Below are 15,981 nucleotides of genomic sequence, written 5' to 3'. Positions count from 1 at the left end.
TCTCACTCGTGAAATAAATTCTATAACCAACAACAAAACATTGAATATCCTAAATTAATTTTTTTTTTAATCTCATAACATTTTTTTAACTTTGATAATCCATTTGTCAATTCAGTTGTTTTCTTAAATGCAAAATCACTCCATGGCACAATGAAATAAAGGACTCGGGACTTGGATTAGTTTATGTACACTGTAGTCACTAGGTTTCTATCATTTCCTGTGACACGGAGTGAGGCTTCCGTAATCAAAATGCTAAGTAGGTAAAGTAATTTACAAACAAATGATGAGAAATGGATAAAACAATGGGACACATCATCGAAGTGACAAGCATTGTTTAAAGTCTAGACGTGTTGTTATTTGGGATTTTTCAGAGTTATTTAATACAAAGCGTGAACAGAAGGGTCAACTGCTACGTCATCAAATTTTGTCAATTGTTTGTAAAATTCGAGCTTGCAGTACAGGTGTTTAATTCAAAACCTGATATGTGACCAGGCATTTAAACGAGTATGCATCAACGCTTTAAAAAATATCTTAATCAAATACTAGTATAGTTTACGGAAGCGTACTACTGCCAATTGATATACTTTTTTGCTATGTCGTACGGACGAGATACTAAGTCGTACGTACGAGATACTAAGTCGCTATTACGAGATAATATGTCGTACGTACGAGATACTAAGTCGTACGAACGACATAATAAGTCGTAATTACAAGATAATAAGTCGTATAAAGGACACATACTAAGTCGTACGTAGGACATAGTAAGTCGTTATAACGAGATAATAAGTTGTATTTACGAGAGAATAAGTCGTACAAACGACATAATAAGTCGTATTAACGAGATACTAAGTTGTAATGACGAGATAATAACTCGTGCGAACGAGATACTAACTCGTATGAACAAGATAATAATTTGTACGTACGAGAAACACTAAGTCGTACGAACGACATACTAAGTCAGAATTAAGAGATACTAAGTCGTAATAACGAGATGATATGTCATAATAACGAGATACTAAGTCGTAATAACGAGATAATATGTCGTAATAACGAGATACTAAGTCGTAATAACGAGATAATAAGTCGTAAAAACGAGATACTAAGTCATTATAACGAGATAATAAGTGGTACAAACGACATACACTAAGACGTACGTACGAGATATTTTAAAAGTGGTTTTTACGAGGTAATAAACATAAAAAATACACTCATGAACGCTTTAGTCTTTTACATTTAGTAAAAGCTACAGATTCAAAGAGTAGGGTTTTTTACTATACCAGTACAGAGCAAAAATTTAGCATTGTCCTGACCTTCATTCCCTATATCACCAAAGGAAAACTGAATACTTTTGAGACTATAATTTAAAGCTTTAAAAATTTGTATTTTTTCCAAACTTGATGGAAAGCATGTTCATTGGAATTTTTATACCGTGCTTAGACATAAAACCAAGAGGCAGTAGTAACTCTTGCTTTTCATAAAAGCTTGTATGATACTTAATGATTTACTATGAACTTTTTACCAATTCTAATTTTTATCAAGGGCAAGGTCCTAGAATTTGATTACAGTCATATTTTGGATTGAAAACTTTTACAATGACATAAAACATCAAGCTTATACTTGGTTTGCTTATGATCTTGCACATGGGTTTTTATCAAGATTATAAAACTTTCTCAAGAGATATTCCTGAAAATGTGACAATATGCTTGACACAAAGTACGTTTAAGTTCTGACAGAGTATTATGAATTTCAAGGTGTCTAGGTCAAGGTCATGTAATTCAAATTACAGATTGTACTCATGGGAGTTGATCAAAGAACTAGATCAATGCGTCTTGCTGAACAGGAACAAGGTCTTCATTAGTTTTGAGTTCATTTGAAGCTAAAAACTTTTTGGGTCACCTGTTGTCTGGTGTTCATTTATTTATGTCTATCTGTCCATCTGTAAACTTTAGCACAAAAACATTCATACGTGTAGGTTGTGTGGAATCTAATTTGTTCAACTGAAGTGCCACACTTCTGTCAAAGGAAAGATGTGCAGAGAACAGTAAAAATAGGTTGGTTCTCAAGAACAATTGTTCCATAATTTACAAGACATGCAGTGCCTTCATTATACCCTATCATGAAATATTAAGTTTGTATAAACCACGACCTCTGGGTCCCCTGTCAAAGTACATGTATAAGAGTTTAAGAGAGGAATTATTTTTTTAAGAATTCCGAATGATCAACTGGAACTCTAAGATGCTAAATATAACCCATATATATTTTAAAATATCTCGTACGTACGAATTACTGTATGTCGTTTGTACCACTTATCTCGTTATAATAACTTAGTATCTCGTTTTTACGACTTATTATCTCGTTATTACGACTTAGTATCTTGTTATTACGACTTAGTATCTCGTTATTACGACTTAGTATCTCGTAATAACGACTTATTATGTCGTTCGTACAACTTAGTGTTTTTCGTACGTACAAATTATTATCTCGTTCATACGAGTTAGTATCTCGTTCGTACGAGTTATTATCTCGTCATTACAACTTAGTGTCTCGTTATTATGACTTATTATGTCGTTCGTACGATTTATTATCTCGTAAATACAACTTATTATCTCGTTATAACGACTTACTATGTCGTATGTATGACTAATTATGTGTCCTTTATACGACTTATTATCTCGTAATTACGACTTATTATGTCGTTCGTACGACTTAGTATCTCGTACGTACGACATATTATCTCGTAATAACGACTTATTATCTCGTACGAACGACTTAGTATCTCGTCCGTACGACTTAGTATCTCGTACGTACGACATAGCAAAAAATTACATCAATTGCCAGCAATACGCTTCCGTACATTTATTTACTGTATAAAAAACCGAAACTTTAAATTATGTCAGTACAGTGTACTCTAGTAAATCCAGTGACAATCCAATATAGCGTAAACCTCTATAGTACAGCCCGGATTTTATAGTACTATTAAAGCAAAATATGGTTCACCATAGTTTACTATAAAAATGTATTTGCTGATAGGTTTAGAAAAAAGAAAGTATTTGATGATGGTTTTAGAGAAAGGGAAAAGTCGTTGTGTGATAGTTTTAGAAAGACGAAAATAAACGGATTACATCAAGTTATCAACTAACCAACACGAGTAACATCGCATTCGGAAACTCTCAAAGATCATATATATGTTAGCGACAAAATCGTGTACTAAAACTCTAGTGTTATTCCTGTTGGAATTAGTGATTCCCATTTAGTGTATGTGTCCAGGGGTCCGTGTCTGCCCAACTATCTATTTTGTATTGCTTGTAGGAGTTATGAGATTGATCACTGTTCGTTATCTTCACCTTGCATGCAATAAGAAATAATTTGAACAAAGAAAACATAAACACATATACATCAAGTATAGAGACATGAAACACGCCGAGGAATTTTCCTTCCTGTCTGATCTTGCAGCAATAAACTTGGACTTGAAATCTTGAAGATGTTAATGATACGTGGGCTTTATTTAAACGTCACTACTTCCAAGTCATCGACAAACACTTTCCTATGAGAGAAAGGTACATTGAAGCAGACTCAGAAAAGTGGATAAACGACGTAAATTAGAAAGCGTACGAAGCGGCGCGTAACAGGGTCGGAGTACAAATCAATTATGCGAAACATGACTTTGTGAACGAGGCTATCGATCAAGAACACACCAAACCTAAAACTATGTGGGACCGTATAAAGGAATTTCTACCGTCATTCAATTAATCAATGCTTTAGTCTCATAAATGTACAGCCATACATTACAGAGAAAATACAAAATACTGCATATACAACATATACAGGTTAAATCTTTTATATTACTGTGTATAAAGTGGAGAAAGATTAATTCAACAAATGAACATATATTTGCAAAAGAATTTGAAGTTGCAGTGTCTTTGCACTTTAAGAATTTTAGCTACATGTATACCGACAGGTTTAAGTAATTCCCTGTCTGCGATGTCATGTAATGGTACTGTAGTACATTTTCGTGCATAGATTCTAAAGGTGTGAAGCAAATTTAATTATTTAGTTTCTATCGTATTTTAATAACGTGTTGTGAATTTAACACCACCATGTTCAACATACATGCATAGTCATGTTGGTCATGGTGTGTGATTAAATTTGCAAATCTGTTTCAAAATTTCTAATTCCATACCTTGGGAACAGTTTACATACGAGCTTTTATCAAGGGGTGCTGTAAAACATAAATCTCAGATAGCAATTGGTTTGCTTGTGATGTGCTTTAAAATAAATATGATTAATGAGCGTTATTGACCTCTTACCCTATGACGTAAGACGTCGATAATGGGAACGTGGTTGTAAATTCTCCCTCGTATGTCGCCCAATCTTCTGATGTACTGAAGTCTGTACAGACGGAAGTGATGGAAGGTCTATTCCAAGTAGTACTGCTACATCCGCTGTAACAACTGATACTATCAAATGTCCTGTTGGTCCGATTATCAATGTAGGCTTGGTCACAATCAAAAGCTGATTTTCTCCATGACATGCGATGAGTAACACGAACCTAGCGTAGAACATGAAAATATTTAGATTATATGTATTGTGATTTTTTATATTTTTTGTCAAGATACAGTTTGTCAAGGAGTATATCACACCTACATGAACGGGTCAAAGGTCATTTTATCTCGTCTATGTAGAAGTGTACTGTACTAATTTAACCGCTTATCGGGATGTCTGTTATTGCATTCATTTAACCGCTTAATGAATGCAATAAAAGAGTCCCGTCTTTTATTGCATTCATTCGACTTATACATCGGAACTACTGTTGTTGCGCTCATTTGGGCCACTTTCACTGCACTCAATTGACCTCGCCTATCGTAACCGCAGTTATTGCACTCACATGGCCTGTGTATCGGGACCACTGTTATTGCACTCATTCGACTCGCTTATTGGGACCGCTGTTATTGCATTCGTTTAACCTGTTCATTGGGCCCGCTGTTATTGCATTCGTTTTACCAGTTTATCGGGACCACTGGTATTGCATTCTTTTGATCCACCTATCAGGCATGCTGTTATTGCATTCGCTTGACTAGGTCCTTAGTACCCCTTGCTTGTCGTAGAAGGCAATCAAATGGGGCGATCCTTCGGATGAGACAGCAAAAACCGAGGTCCCGTGTCACAGCAGGTGTGGCACGGTAAAGATCCCTCCCTGCTCAAAGGCCACAAGTGCCGAGCATAGGCCGAAATTTTGCAGCCCTTAACAGGCAGTGGTGACGTCTCCATATGAGTGAGATATTCTCGAGAGGGACGTTAAACAATATTCAATCAATCAATCATTCGCTTGGCCTGCTCATCGGAAACGGTGTCATTGTTCTCGTATTGCCCGACCTATTTTGCCCGGTAGTAAGTCGCCAGAGAAGCAATAAACACAGCGGTGTGGTTTAGAAGTTTCGCTTTAAATACCAGAAACAGGACTATCCTGTTTTCTGAAAGCCCTGCGCTTTGATTTCTCGGAATAGGGCTATTTTCTGAAAGCCATAAGACGTTGAAAAATGTTGGGGTTTTTTTTCCGCACAACATTGAATTTTTAATGACTTAACTTATTGCAAAATGACATTGCTGTTCGTATTGAAATAGATCTATTAATATGATATTGTCAATCTCTCTGTGATGTTATGCTTTTTTCAGTAGTTTACCCTCTCAGAAACTAAAATGTTAAATTATCAAGCCTTATGTTTGTACAAACCGAGTGCAAAAGTGATATGGTCTTGAAATTAATTCATCGATGAAAAGTATCCTCTTTGAAACAGAAAAATGATACATTTAATTGATCCACGTTAGGTTTGTACTGTGCATGTAACAGGGTTTTATGTGTAACAAAGTTGTGTATTAGTCAGATGTAGGTCAAATTACTGACTCTACGGAAATTAGTAACGTTACGCACAAATACATAATCTCTCAATAACAAACATGTTATTCATCTTCCACTGACATTCCAAAATATTAAGTTTTACATAAATGAATTGAGGTTTATTGTTGAAAGAAAATATTTAAAGACCAGAGAAGTTTGGTAATATGAGACCGTCCCTGCTTAAGGATAAACATGTTAATTCTTTGTAGATAGGGGAATTTTTCTAGTTTGCCATTACCGAAAAAGAAGAAAATAAAAATGTCATGCTTCTTAATCTTAATTGCAGGTCTGCTTCTCTTCATCGCTTTTTTTTTTCAAATTGATGTTTTAAGTCAAAAACTTATAGATGCATGGATTGAGCCTATTAAGCTTGAATTCACGTAGAACGATATAATTGTTTACTCTTATTAAGTGTGCAGCACATGAGCTAGCGCATAATAGGGATAGTCCGAGTTGACAGAAGTCATCTCTATCGGCCAAAATAAAAATAACTCAAAGTAAACAAATGGGGTGCATAATATTTACGCAGGGAATCGGTTATCAAAATTCGATTCGGTGTCAATTCACACACCACTCAACGTTTTATAGTGTGACTTTCATCTAATATTCAAAATTGTTCGAAATAAAATTATTTAAGTGGACGAAATACAATATTTACAAACGATGATAACGCGGGTTGAATGTAAGATGCATGCAACATGAGTGAAAAGTTGCAACAGTATAATCAACGAAGACCAACAGATCGATTAAAGGTAAAGACGTCAATATTCAGACAGTGACGATAATGAATGATTCAGGTGAATCCCCGGATTTAGACGGCATAGGTAGGGCTTGGGATAGATGAAATCCCATTCTCTTTGTTACATTTTAAGTATCAACGAAAACTAATAAACAGAGTAAAGGTTAACAAGTACATGTATATATTTAGAAAGTGAAGCTAAATAATGTTTATGGGGATTTCCCAAGACATAGGTAGCGTAATCCCATTGTGTCAGTTGTTTGTTAACTTAAGGATACTGTTTAGGAAATAGAAAACATGTAGCTATAGATTTCAAGATAAAAAAACAAAATATTTTACTCGTGGTAGCAATATACATCTAGCATATACGATAATAATTAAGAAAGAAAAAGAAGTGCATTTCATGAAATAAAACTGAACAAAATCTGAAGATAAATGGGAATGTGATTTACTAATCAGTGGCGGATTTAAGCGGGGGGGGGGGGGGGGGGGGTAAATTTAAGGTAAATCGTGGTATGTTGTTTAGAAAAATGTACTAAACGATAAAAGAACCAATAATTTCTTCCACTCCCGGAGAAATAAATGACAAAATCTGTTGATTTCTTAAATTACTTTATTGGGAGAACTTAATTTTTTCCAAAACCCCTTAAAATTTGCGTCTTTTTATTAATTTCACCTGATAAAAAAATGATAGAAAATAGTACAAATGACTAAATAGGAGACATATTTCAAGCCCTATAAAATCTGTAAAATCCAGGAGCTTCAGGTGGCTTTGCCCCCTGGCACCCACTAGGGCTCCACCCCGGACCCACTGGGGGCCTCATGACGGCCTTCAGCCTCATAAAGTGGCGCCCCCCGTAACTGCAATTCCTGAATCCGTCCCTGATAATGTAAATGTACTACAGATTGTGTAATCGACCAGGGGTGGATCCGGGATTTGCGGTTAGGGGAGGGGTGTTTATGAGACAAGGGGTCTGAGGCCCCCAGTGGGTCCAGGGCATAGCCCTGGTTGGGGCCGAGGGGGCAAAGTCCCCGGAAGCTCCTGGATTTTACAGATTTTATAGGGCTTGAAATATGTCTCCTAAGTAGTCACTTTTACTATTTTCTGTCATTTTTGATAAGGTGAAATTTATAAAATGACACAAATTTTAAGGGTTTTGGAAAAAAATGTAAGTTCTCCCAATAAAAGTCATTCAATAAATCAAAAGATTTTGTCATTTATTTCTTCTTATTGCTTCTTTTATCGTTCATATTTTTCTGAACAAGAGACCACGATATACCTTAATTTTGAAAATTTTAGGGGGAGGGGGTAAATCCGCCACTGTCGACTGTACAATATTAAATTTGTTAGAGAACCTGCTGATCACCTTAATGCCTCAGCTCAAAATTAAGAATTGTAAATGCAGGTCAAATGATTAACAATTATTGTAACGGTATTGAAAATTATTACTACGTGTAGGCCTATATTGAAGATGTAAAAAAAAAAATGTATATAGTTCGTTAATGACAAACACGAGAATTCTTTTTTTCTTTTTTTAAATACAAAAACATGAGATACCAATGAGTAATTGGAAAAATGAAAAGAGGGGGGTTTGAAAAAATGAAATACTCTCTATAAACAATTGTGAATCATGAACATGTGAAGGTAACGGAATTTTGAAAGTGATTTAATCGAATAACTGCTACAGTATAACGAAGAAGAAATGAGATCATGGTATTACACTCCTGAGAGTTTTCTTGAGACGAATTAGGGAATCTTGTGAGAAGATGAGATACCCTTTTATGAAGTCTTTTTAATTTTTGATGACGAAACAGAGAATCTTGAGAGAAAATGAGGTACCCTCTTTAGAATTTCATTTGACACAACATAGTACCTGGAGAGAAAATGTGACGCAACAGAGTATCGTGACCATCCTGCATGTACGTGTACAGGTATGAAGATCACACCGAACAACAATTACAATTACAACACAGAATTTCTACAAGTGAAGATAGAACTGGAAATTCCAGTGAAATACATGCATGTTGGCATGTTCACATAGCGTTTGTTTGTTTTGAGTTTTTTGTGATTCTGTTCGAGATTTTGAATTTCTCCAAATGAGGGAATAAATTGACATTTTACAACGCTGTTGATTCCGCTGAAAATTTAGTTCCCTATGATACAATTCAAGAGTGATGTGGTATCATAACCGATGTGTTCCATAATTGAAATAACACATCTTGCGCTTATCTTCTGCTTTTTCTGAATGTTAACAATGATCCATCCTTAACGGGACATTTACGTTGAGAAAAATATCTGGATGACAGAAAAATGTTGCCATTTTACACTTTATACGACACAGCCATACATAATCATGGTTTACGACAAAACTCTACATTAACCGTGGTATAATATGAATCTATTAACTGGTTTTGAAGTAATGGTCACATCACGGGGTAATAGTTGTTGTCCGTCTTCCTTGGAATGCGGTATACATAGTTGAAGTGATTTGTGAATCTTCGGACTGTGCACTTCCTCTCTGTTGTGATTGGTAGAAAATGCAAATTGTGAAATTTTTCTTAATTTTCGTTGGTTATAATGCCGATCTGCCCAAGGGAGATACGTTTTCTTTGATCTAATCTACGTACGAATTAACAAGATTCACAATCTTTAAGAAATGACAAAACGAACAAAATAAAATGTCAATTAATGAAATTGACACACAAGGAATTTTCATTTTGTATGATATAATTATTATTCAGAGAAATTATCGCATTTTTTCGCATAAAAACAGAAACACCCGTTGTTCTTTGGTTTGGGATTTTTTTAGTTGGTGGAGCTAATCACTACAAAAAGTTTTGTAGTCACATAAAACTAAGAAGTACATAGGATAATAAGACCTATCCACAAAATGAAGTTCACTTGTTTTTTAACAGCGTCTCTCTGTTATTACGATTTAGGTCAACAAATCTAAATTATGCGCTCGAAGGACTCGAAGAAGTGCAGTTATTTATGTCTAACGTTTAAATCAAAGATGATGGTGGTATTTTGATTTGAATATTGTAATATGACATTTCATCATGATTTAAATCAACGTTTGAAATAACCTTGAATCATAAGGAGTTTTACTCAATTTCTTACACAGTTGTACTACTTGTGCAAGAATAATTTTCAATTCAAACCTACATGTACATGTAGCAGTTTGCTTTGTTTCACCAATAGTCTTAAAGAATATTTCATTAAACACACACAAAATCTCCCTTCCTTTGTTATAATATAGAGGCTTTAATCGGTGTTGATATGGGGAACAATGATGTTTGATAAGTACAAATACCATTTATGTCGCATACTGTTATCCGTACAGAGAACAGCTCACCGAAGTTTGTTTTTGCTTAAAATAGACCAAAGCACAGCAACACTGTGCAAGAGCGAAGAATGTCATTTATTAAAGGAAACAAATGACGAAAAAAGAGGTTCACAAACACAAAAGAGCCCGGGGAGTGGGGTCAGCAAATAATAAAACATGTTCATACCATTGCACCAATAATACCATTCATATTCAAGATCATACTTGTGAAGAAAATCTTATACAATCGAACGCAGGATACTGCTTTTGTAAGGATATCCATGCCAGCACATGTCAATAATGACAGTAAAGAGATAATTAAAGTTCTGTTGCTAAAGACGGCAAGTGTTTTTTTGTTTGTTTGTTTTTTTCTTTTCTTTTTTTATAAAAAAAAAAAGCTTTACTTATACTATTAACAGATTTTTTTCTTTACGGTCACACGCAACGTTTCTGCCATTTTTTCTAAACTATTTTTTTTTTATCTCTTCGATATAAAGAGTTCTTGTATGATTTCAGAAATAGGTTTGATTTATATATTGTAATTATATTACTATATTTTGTGTGTAGACCTGGCCCCAAGACCATAAACTGAGAATAGACTTAAGTAAAAATTTTGATTACTTATATCTTAAGATTTATCTAGCATACATGTTTAAAAACAACTGCAGGTTTATAAAAAGTTAAGATGCAAACATATACTGAAAATTTTATTTTTTTATGGAAATTATATCAAAAGTTAGCTGGATTTGAAATTTAGACTTAAGTCTATTCTCAGTTTATGGTCTTGGGGCCTGATTAGCTGATTGGTTAGATAATTTAATTAGTAATACAAGGTTTCCAGGTTTGATTTCCGATTTATTCAATGATTTATCTCACCTTCTTAGCTAAAATTATTTACTTAATGTCCATACAACTTCAAAAGAGTTGATTTTACACAATTACTAGCCACAACCAGGAACTATAGAAAGAACTGGTAACTCTAAAACAGACCGGGTAAATACACCGAGTTTTCTGTAAGAACACGATAGTGTGGACCTGAATTGACACGGAAAATTGTGCAAACATTTAGTATCATTGAGAAATGTCGCGTATGTCTTAAACAATAAGACAGGTTTAAAATTACGTAAGGAATTTTAAACAAATAAAGTGCAATAAAAAGACACGCCTCGATCACGCTCCAGGGAGGAGGAGTTTCCTTTGATTTTACAGGTACGATCATTTTTCGTGTTTTATCGTGTGCAACAATAGTTGTGGCGGCACTGATTTAAATTGATTGCTCTGTTACGCTCTTTCATAACAATACAGAGATCTTACACCTTATTCTTTATTAACAATCCATTTCTTCCAGCTTCAGTTGAAAGTACAAAATTATAAGTAGCTTATATTTTCACATGCAATTTAAACATCAATTAGATAGATCAGTAGGGGGGTTCCCCCTAATCCCCCTCTTTACCGTTTATTTGAAATTGTTTCATATGGACCGTCAGAGGTATATAACTGTGTATATGTATGTAGGTAATTGTGTTTATTTAAGCAATGAATTATTAATTTTTTGAAAGATGTAGTCTCATGTTTATTCTTATCTAGCATATTTATGGTATCTTGTGTTTTCATGTTTTATATGTACAATCAGGATAAGTACAGCTACGGACTGTTTACATGTGATAACGCCTTTTTATCATTGTTTTTCAATGTTTTATTTATTTTCTATGTATTATGTGTATAACATTCTGTTGCAAGGTATATATGCATTGTAAAGCACCTTTGAGCGTACATAGTGTATATATGAAAAGGATACTATATAAATATGGTATGATTATTTTATTATTATTATAAACAGGGGCGGATCCAGGAATTGTGATTACGGGGGGGGGGGCACTTTATGAGGCAGGGGTCGGGGGCCGCCTTGAGGCCCCCAGTGGGTCCAGGGCGATGCCCTGGTGGGGGCCCAGGGGGCGAAGTCCCCCGGAAGTTTCCTGATTTTACAGGTTTATAGAACTTGAAATGTGTCTCCTATTTAGTCATTTGTACTATTTTCTATCATTTTTTATAAGGTGAAAGTAATAAAAATGACGCAAATTTTAAAGGATTTTGGAAAAAAAATAAGTTCTTCCAATAAAGTATTTCAAGAAATTAAAAGATTTTGTTATTTATTTCTCCGGGAGTGGAAGAAATTATTGCTTCTTTTATCGTTTAGTACATTTTTCTAAACAAGATACCAGGATTTACCTTAAATTTGAAAATTTTAGGAGGAGGGGGACGCCGGCTGCGCCCCCCTTAAATCCGCCACTGATAACTGCAACGGTGTGTACATTCAAATTGAATAAGGCGCGTTAATAAAATTTGTTTGCTTGCACCGATGTAGATATGAGATTACATCTTTCGAAAATAACAATTCATTGCTTATATTTACATTTTTGATACTTATTTTTGATGTGTGCAATTTTCATTTATATCTTAAATCTCCCATTTAAATCTTTGGATAAGTAGCGATTAAAGGAGCAGCCACGGAAAGCAAAATGTGATGTCATAATGTAAAACAAAAGTGCGCAATACAAAAAAAAATAAAAAAAAATAACAGTCCAATTCTTGAAGTCATGTTTGATTAAATATCATAACCATTAACTTATTAACAAAGTTGTACAATCTGAACTTGTTTTAAACCCCAGTTTTTCTTTTTAATTTCCTAATTCTCCTTCAATGTAGAAATAAAGAATACACTTCCCAAAAAATTGACATTACTCCAAATTTCAGGGGCGAACCTCTTTAAAGCGTAATCATTTGATGTGGGCTTCTTTACACACTCTAGCGTATATACCAGAAAAAGGTCTTCAAACAATATAATCTTATACTCAAAAATTAAGATTTAAAACAAAGCGAGCATACCGAAGTATTTGAAATTATGAGCACTATATAAATAGATATCTTTGTTTTACAAAATGACAGAAAAAGATATATCCACAAGATTTTGTAAATAAGCATTGAATGCTGGGCACTGCTATGAACGAATTCATTGCTGATCGATTAAGAGGTTTGCAGGTTAAGACTTATCCCATAACACGCCTAAGTCTCAGCATATATACATGTAGTGAATAAGTTGCTGTCCTTTAAAGGGGAACTGTAATATATGGACCCATAGGCATGTGTTTATAACAGAACTTAATATTCTAAGTTGAAAAAAAAAGTATTTTGAAACTGTTTTTTTTTAAATCTTCAAACATGCAAATATTTCATTATACACTAGCACTTTACTGATGTATATAGGCCTAATGGATATGAAATATTTGCAGTTTTTACCTCAGAATTAAGTGTCATCCTTGTATTTTATCTGGACCTGAAAGTTCAATTTAAACAAGGGACACCCTTGGGTCTAGATAATACCGTTTATATTTCATCCCTTAATTCAATGATATACATATGTAAATCTGGCAACAAACTACCTTAATCCAGTAATATAAATCTGGCAACAAACTACCTTAATCTAGTAATATAAATCTGGCAACAAACTACCTTCATCCAGTAATATAAATTTGGCAACCAACTACCTTATTCCAGTAGTATAAATCTGGCAACCAACTACCTTAATCCAGAAATATAAATCTGGCAACAAACTACCTTCATCCAGTAATATAAATCTGGCAACCAACTACCTTAATCCAATAATATATATCTGGGAGCAAACTACCTTAATCCAATAATATATATCTTGCAACCAAATATAAATTTTATGCTCAGTCTTGAGTGTCGTTTTTCATTTCAAAAGCTTGGTAAAACTTTATTTCAGCTTTTTGAGGTGACTTTGTTGTCATATAACTACTAATATGCATAAATGAATGAATTAGACTCTATAGTGTTAATCGTTTATTATCAAGAACACTAAAACCCGTTTCTCACAAACCATATAGAATACATTTTTAAAAATTATCTTATCTAAAAATGGATGATTTCGATAAACATGTACTTGTGCATACGCAACTTGACTCCCCCCGTGCATTTCGTCACGTGCTGTCCTGTTTGGTTCCAATCTATAAATAGATGTTTTAGGTACAATCGGAAGATCACTTGATCTTTTCTGTCAAGATCTAGTTTTTTTTAACGACTTTAGGAGGTATGCTACACCAGAGAAATTTGACGTAGATGAAAAGTGGAGGATATGTACAACAATATTTTGAAGTTGAAAATTTTCAAATTTACTTTATTTTCTCAAAAAAAATACAGTTTTAGTAGAAGGTAATCTGGAAAAACAAAATTAAAACCCCTGCTGGACTCGAACCTGCGACCTACAGTTAAGCAGTCGGTATTCTTACCTACTGAGCTACTCGGCTAGATATTTAAATGGAAAAGGAAAAGTCAAATATTGCTGATATCGATTTTTTCATCCATGTTTTAAAGGAAGTCAGCCATTATGACGATGTAGAGTACTACGTTAACGGAAAAGGTCGAGCGATTGGTTCCGGTGGATCTTGTACAAGCGCAAGTTGACCCCCCCCCCCCCCCTCCCCATTTTATCAGGTATAATCTCGCTTATATATTTTGAGGTCCACGCAGTAGATGAATAAAAAAAAAAATGATTGAACCAGGGTGGCTGCATATCGTAAATAAATGAATATATGAATTAATTGAACCAATGTTAACTGTGCAAATTTAATGAAAATAAATCAATATAATTTTTTAAAAGCAACATTACTTTGATATATATACAGTAATTACATGTATTTTTTTTTTTTACGAATCTTTGCAAAAGTTTAATTTTTAAGAGTACATTCTGTACTTTGATTATTTTCGGGCAACGACGCGCCAAATCGACCCGTAGTTGACCTCTATGAAACTGATTAATAAGTAGGACGACTGGATCAATATATAGCTACCGTTTCTGTGCGCCTCCTCAATATAGACCACAATATCACATTTACACGTTTACATTATCTTGAAAAGAAGAAGAAAAGATTAGAGTGCTAGCTCCACATCTATTACATGTATCTACTATGCAAGTAGAGGTTAAAAAGAAATGGTTAATCAATTATAAAATTTATATCATAGTAATTCAAATTACTTAGAATTTATAGATTTTTTAAGCTTTTCATTTTCTGGAAGTAACGTTTGGAAATTTTATTGGTTAATTTGTAGAAGGATGAAATATTCAATGAATAAATACTGGTTAATTTAAGGAGTCGGGATAGTGTGTTTTGAAAGTGTATTTTGAAATACAAAGTATTCAATTTTCAAATAAAATAATCGTCGAATTCATGCTTATGACTATCTTCATACAATGAAAGTTGTTAATGAATGAAATATAGATTAATCGTATCATTTCATTCAAAATTACGCAAGTATTCTTCTTTGTGAAGTATATTCTTACTTCCATTCCTTTGATTGGAACTTTGAAATAGAAAGAAATGCTAATAAAATTGCTAGAGTACTAGTATTTCACGATTTAAGAAAATCGGGCTTGGCAAAGTAAACGTCTAGTATTTTAACACCCTACTCCCATTTTTTTCGTGACATAGTGGTATGTTAAGTGAACACTTTTTATGTGTGACCGGTCCACAACGGATGCTTACTCCTCCAAGGCACCTTGTCCCACCTCTGGTATATTCAGGGGTCCGTGTTTGCCCAATTCTTTATTTTGTATTCCTCATAGGAGTTAGGAGATTGATCACTGTTCGTTATCTTCACTTTTTATTTCATATAAAAGGAAGCAAACACGTGAAATGGAATCGCATGCTGTTTTTAATTTTAATTTTAAGGTACCCAAAGCTAGATATGCATTAAATATGACTGTAGAAAATTTATCACATGTCCTTACGAGGACAGTGATTTTTCCCGCGCAATGTAACATAAAAATGGAAGGTCCGCAGAATACAAATCCGATAGACACATGTACCTGTAGATTAATGATGTTAACTCTTTTTTATTACTTGTGAAAAAGTTTTAATCATCAGGAATTTAAATGTAAAGGAAAATTCGACATTACCGTTCTATATAATCCAAGAATACTGTATTATGGTACCGATAGCATG

The 15,981-nt window shown here is 34.0% G+C and overlaps 1 protein-coding gene across 5 annotated transcripts in view; it reads right to left on the bottom strand.

Moving 5' to 3' along the window:
• LOC125645866 (mucin-4-like) overlaps window positions 1-15,981 on the bottom strand; it is a 78,606-nt gene that overhangs the window by 53,244 nt on the left and 9,381 nt on the right. For 4 of the 5 annotated variants that reach the window (XM_048871746.2, XM_048871749.2, XM_048871747.2 and 1 more), the window contains exon 2: window positions 4,308-4,549. In XM_048871746.2, coding sequence (XP_048727703.2) covers window positions 4,308-4,549 — 242 coding nt within the window. Of the gene's footprint in view, window positions 1-4,307; window positions 4,550-4,644; window positions 7,381-15,981 lie in introns of those variants that run through there. The other variant, XM_048871751.2, reaches the window with a different exon arrangement.

The sequence above is a fragment of the Ostrea edulis genome, chromosome 6, assembly GCF_947568905.1.
Source record: "Ostrea edulis chromosome 6, xbOstEdul1.1, whole genome shotgun sequence".
Taxonomy (NCBI): Eukaryota; Metazoa; Mollusca; class Bivalvia; order Ostreida; family Ostreidae; genus Ostrea; species Ostrea edulis.
The sequence above is the reverse complement of the archived record's forward strand: the minus strand, read 5'-3'. Positions and strand labels throughout refer to the sequence as shown.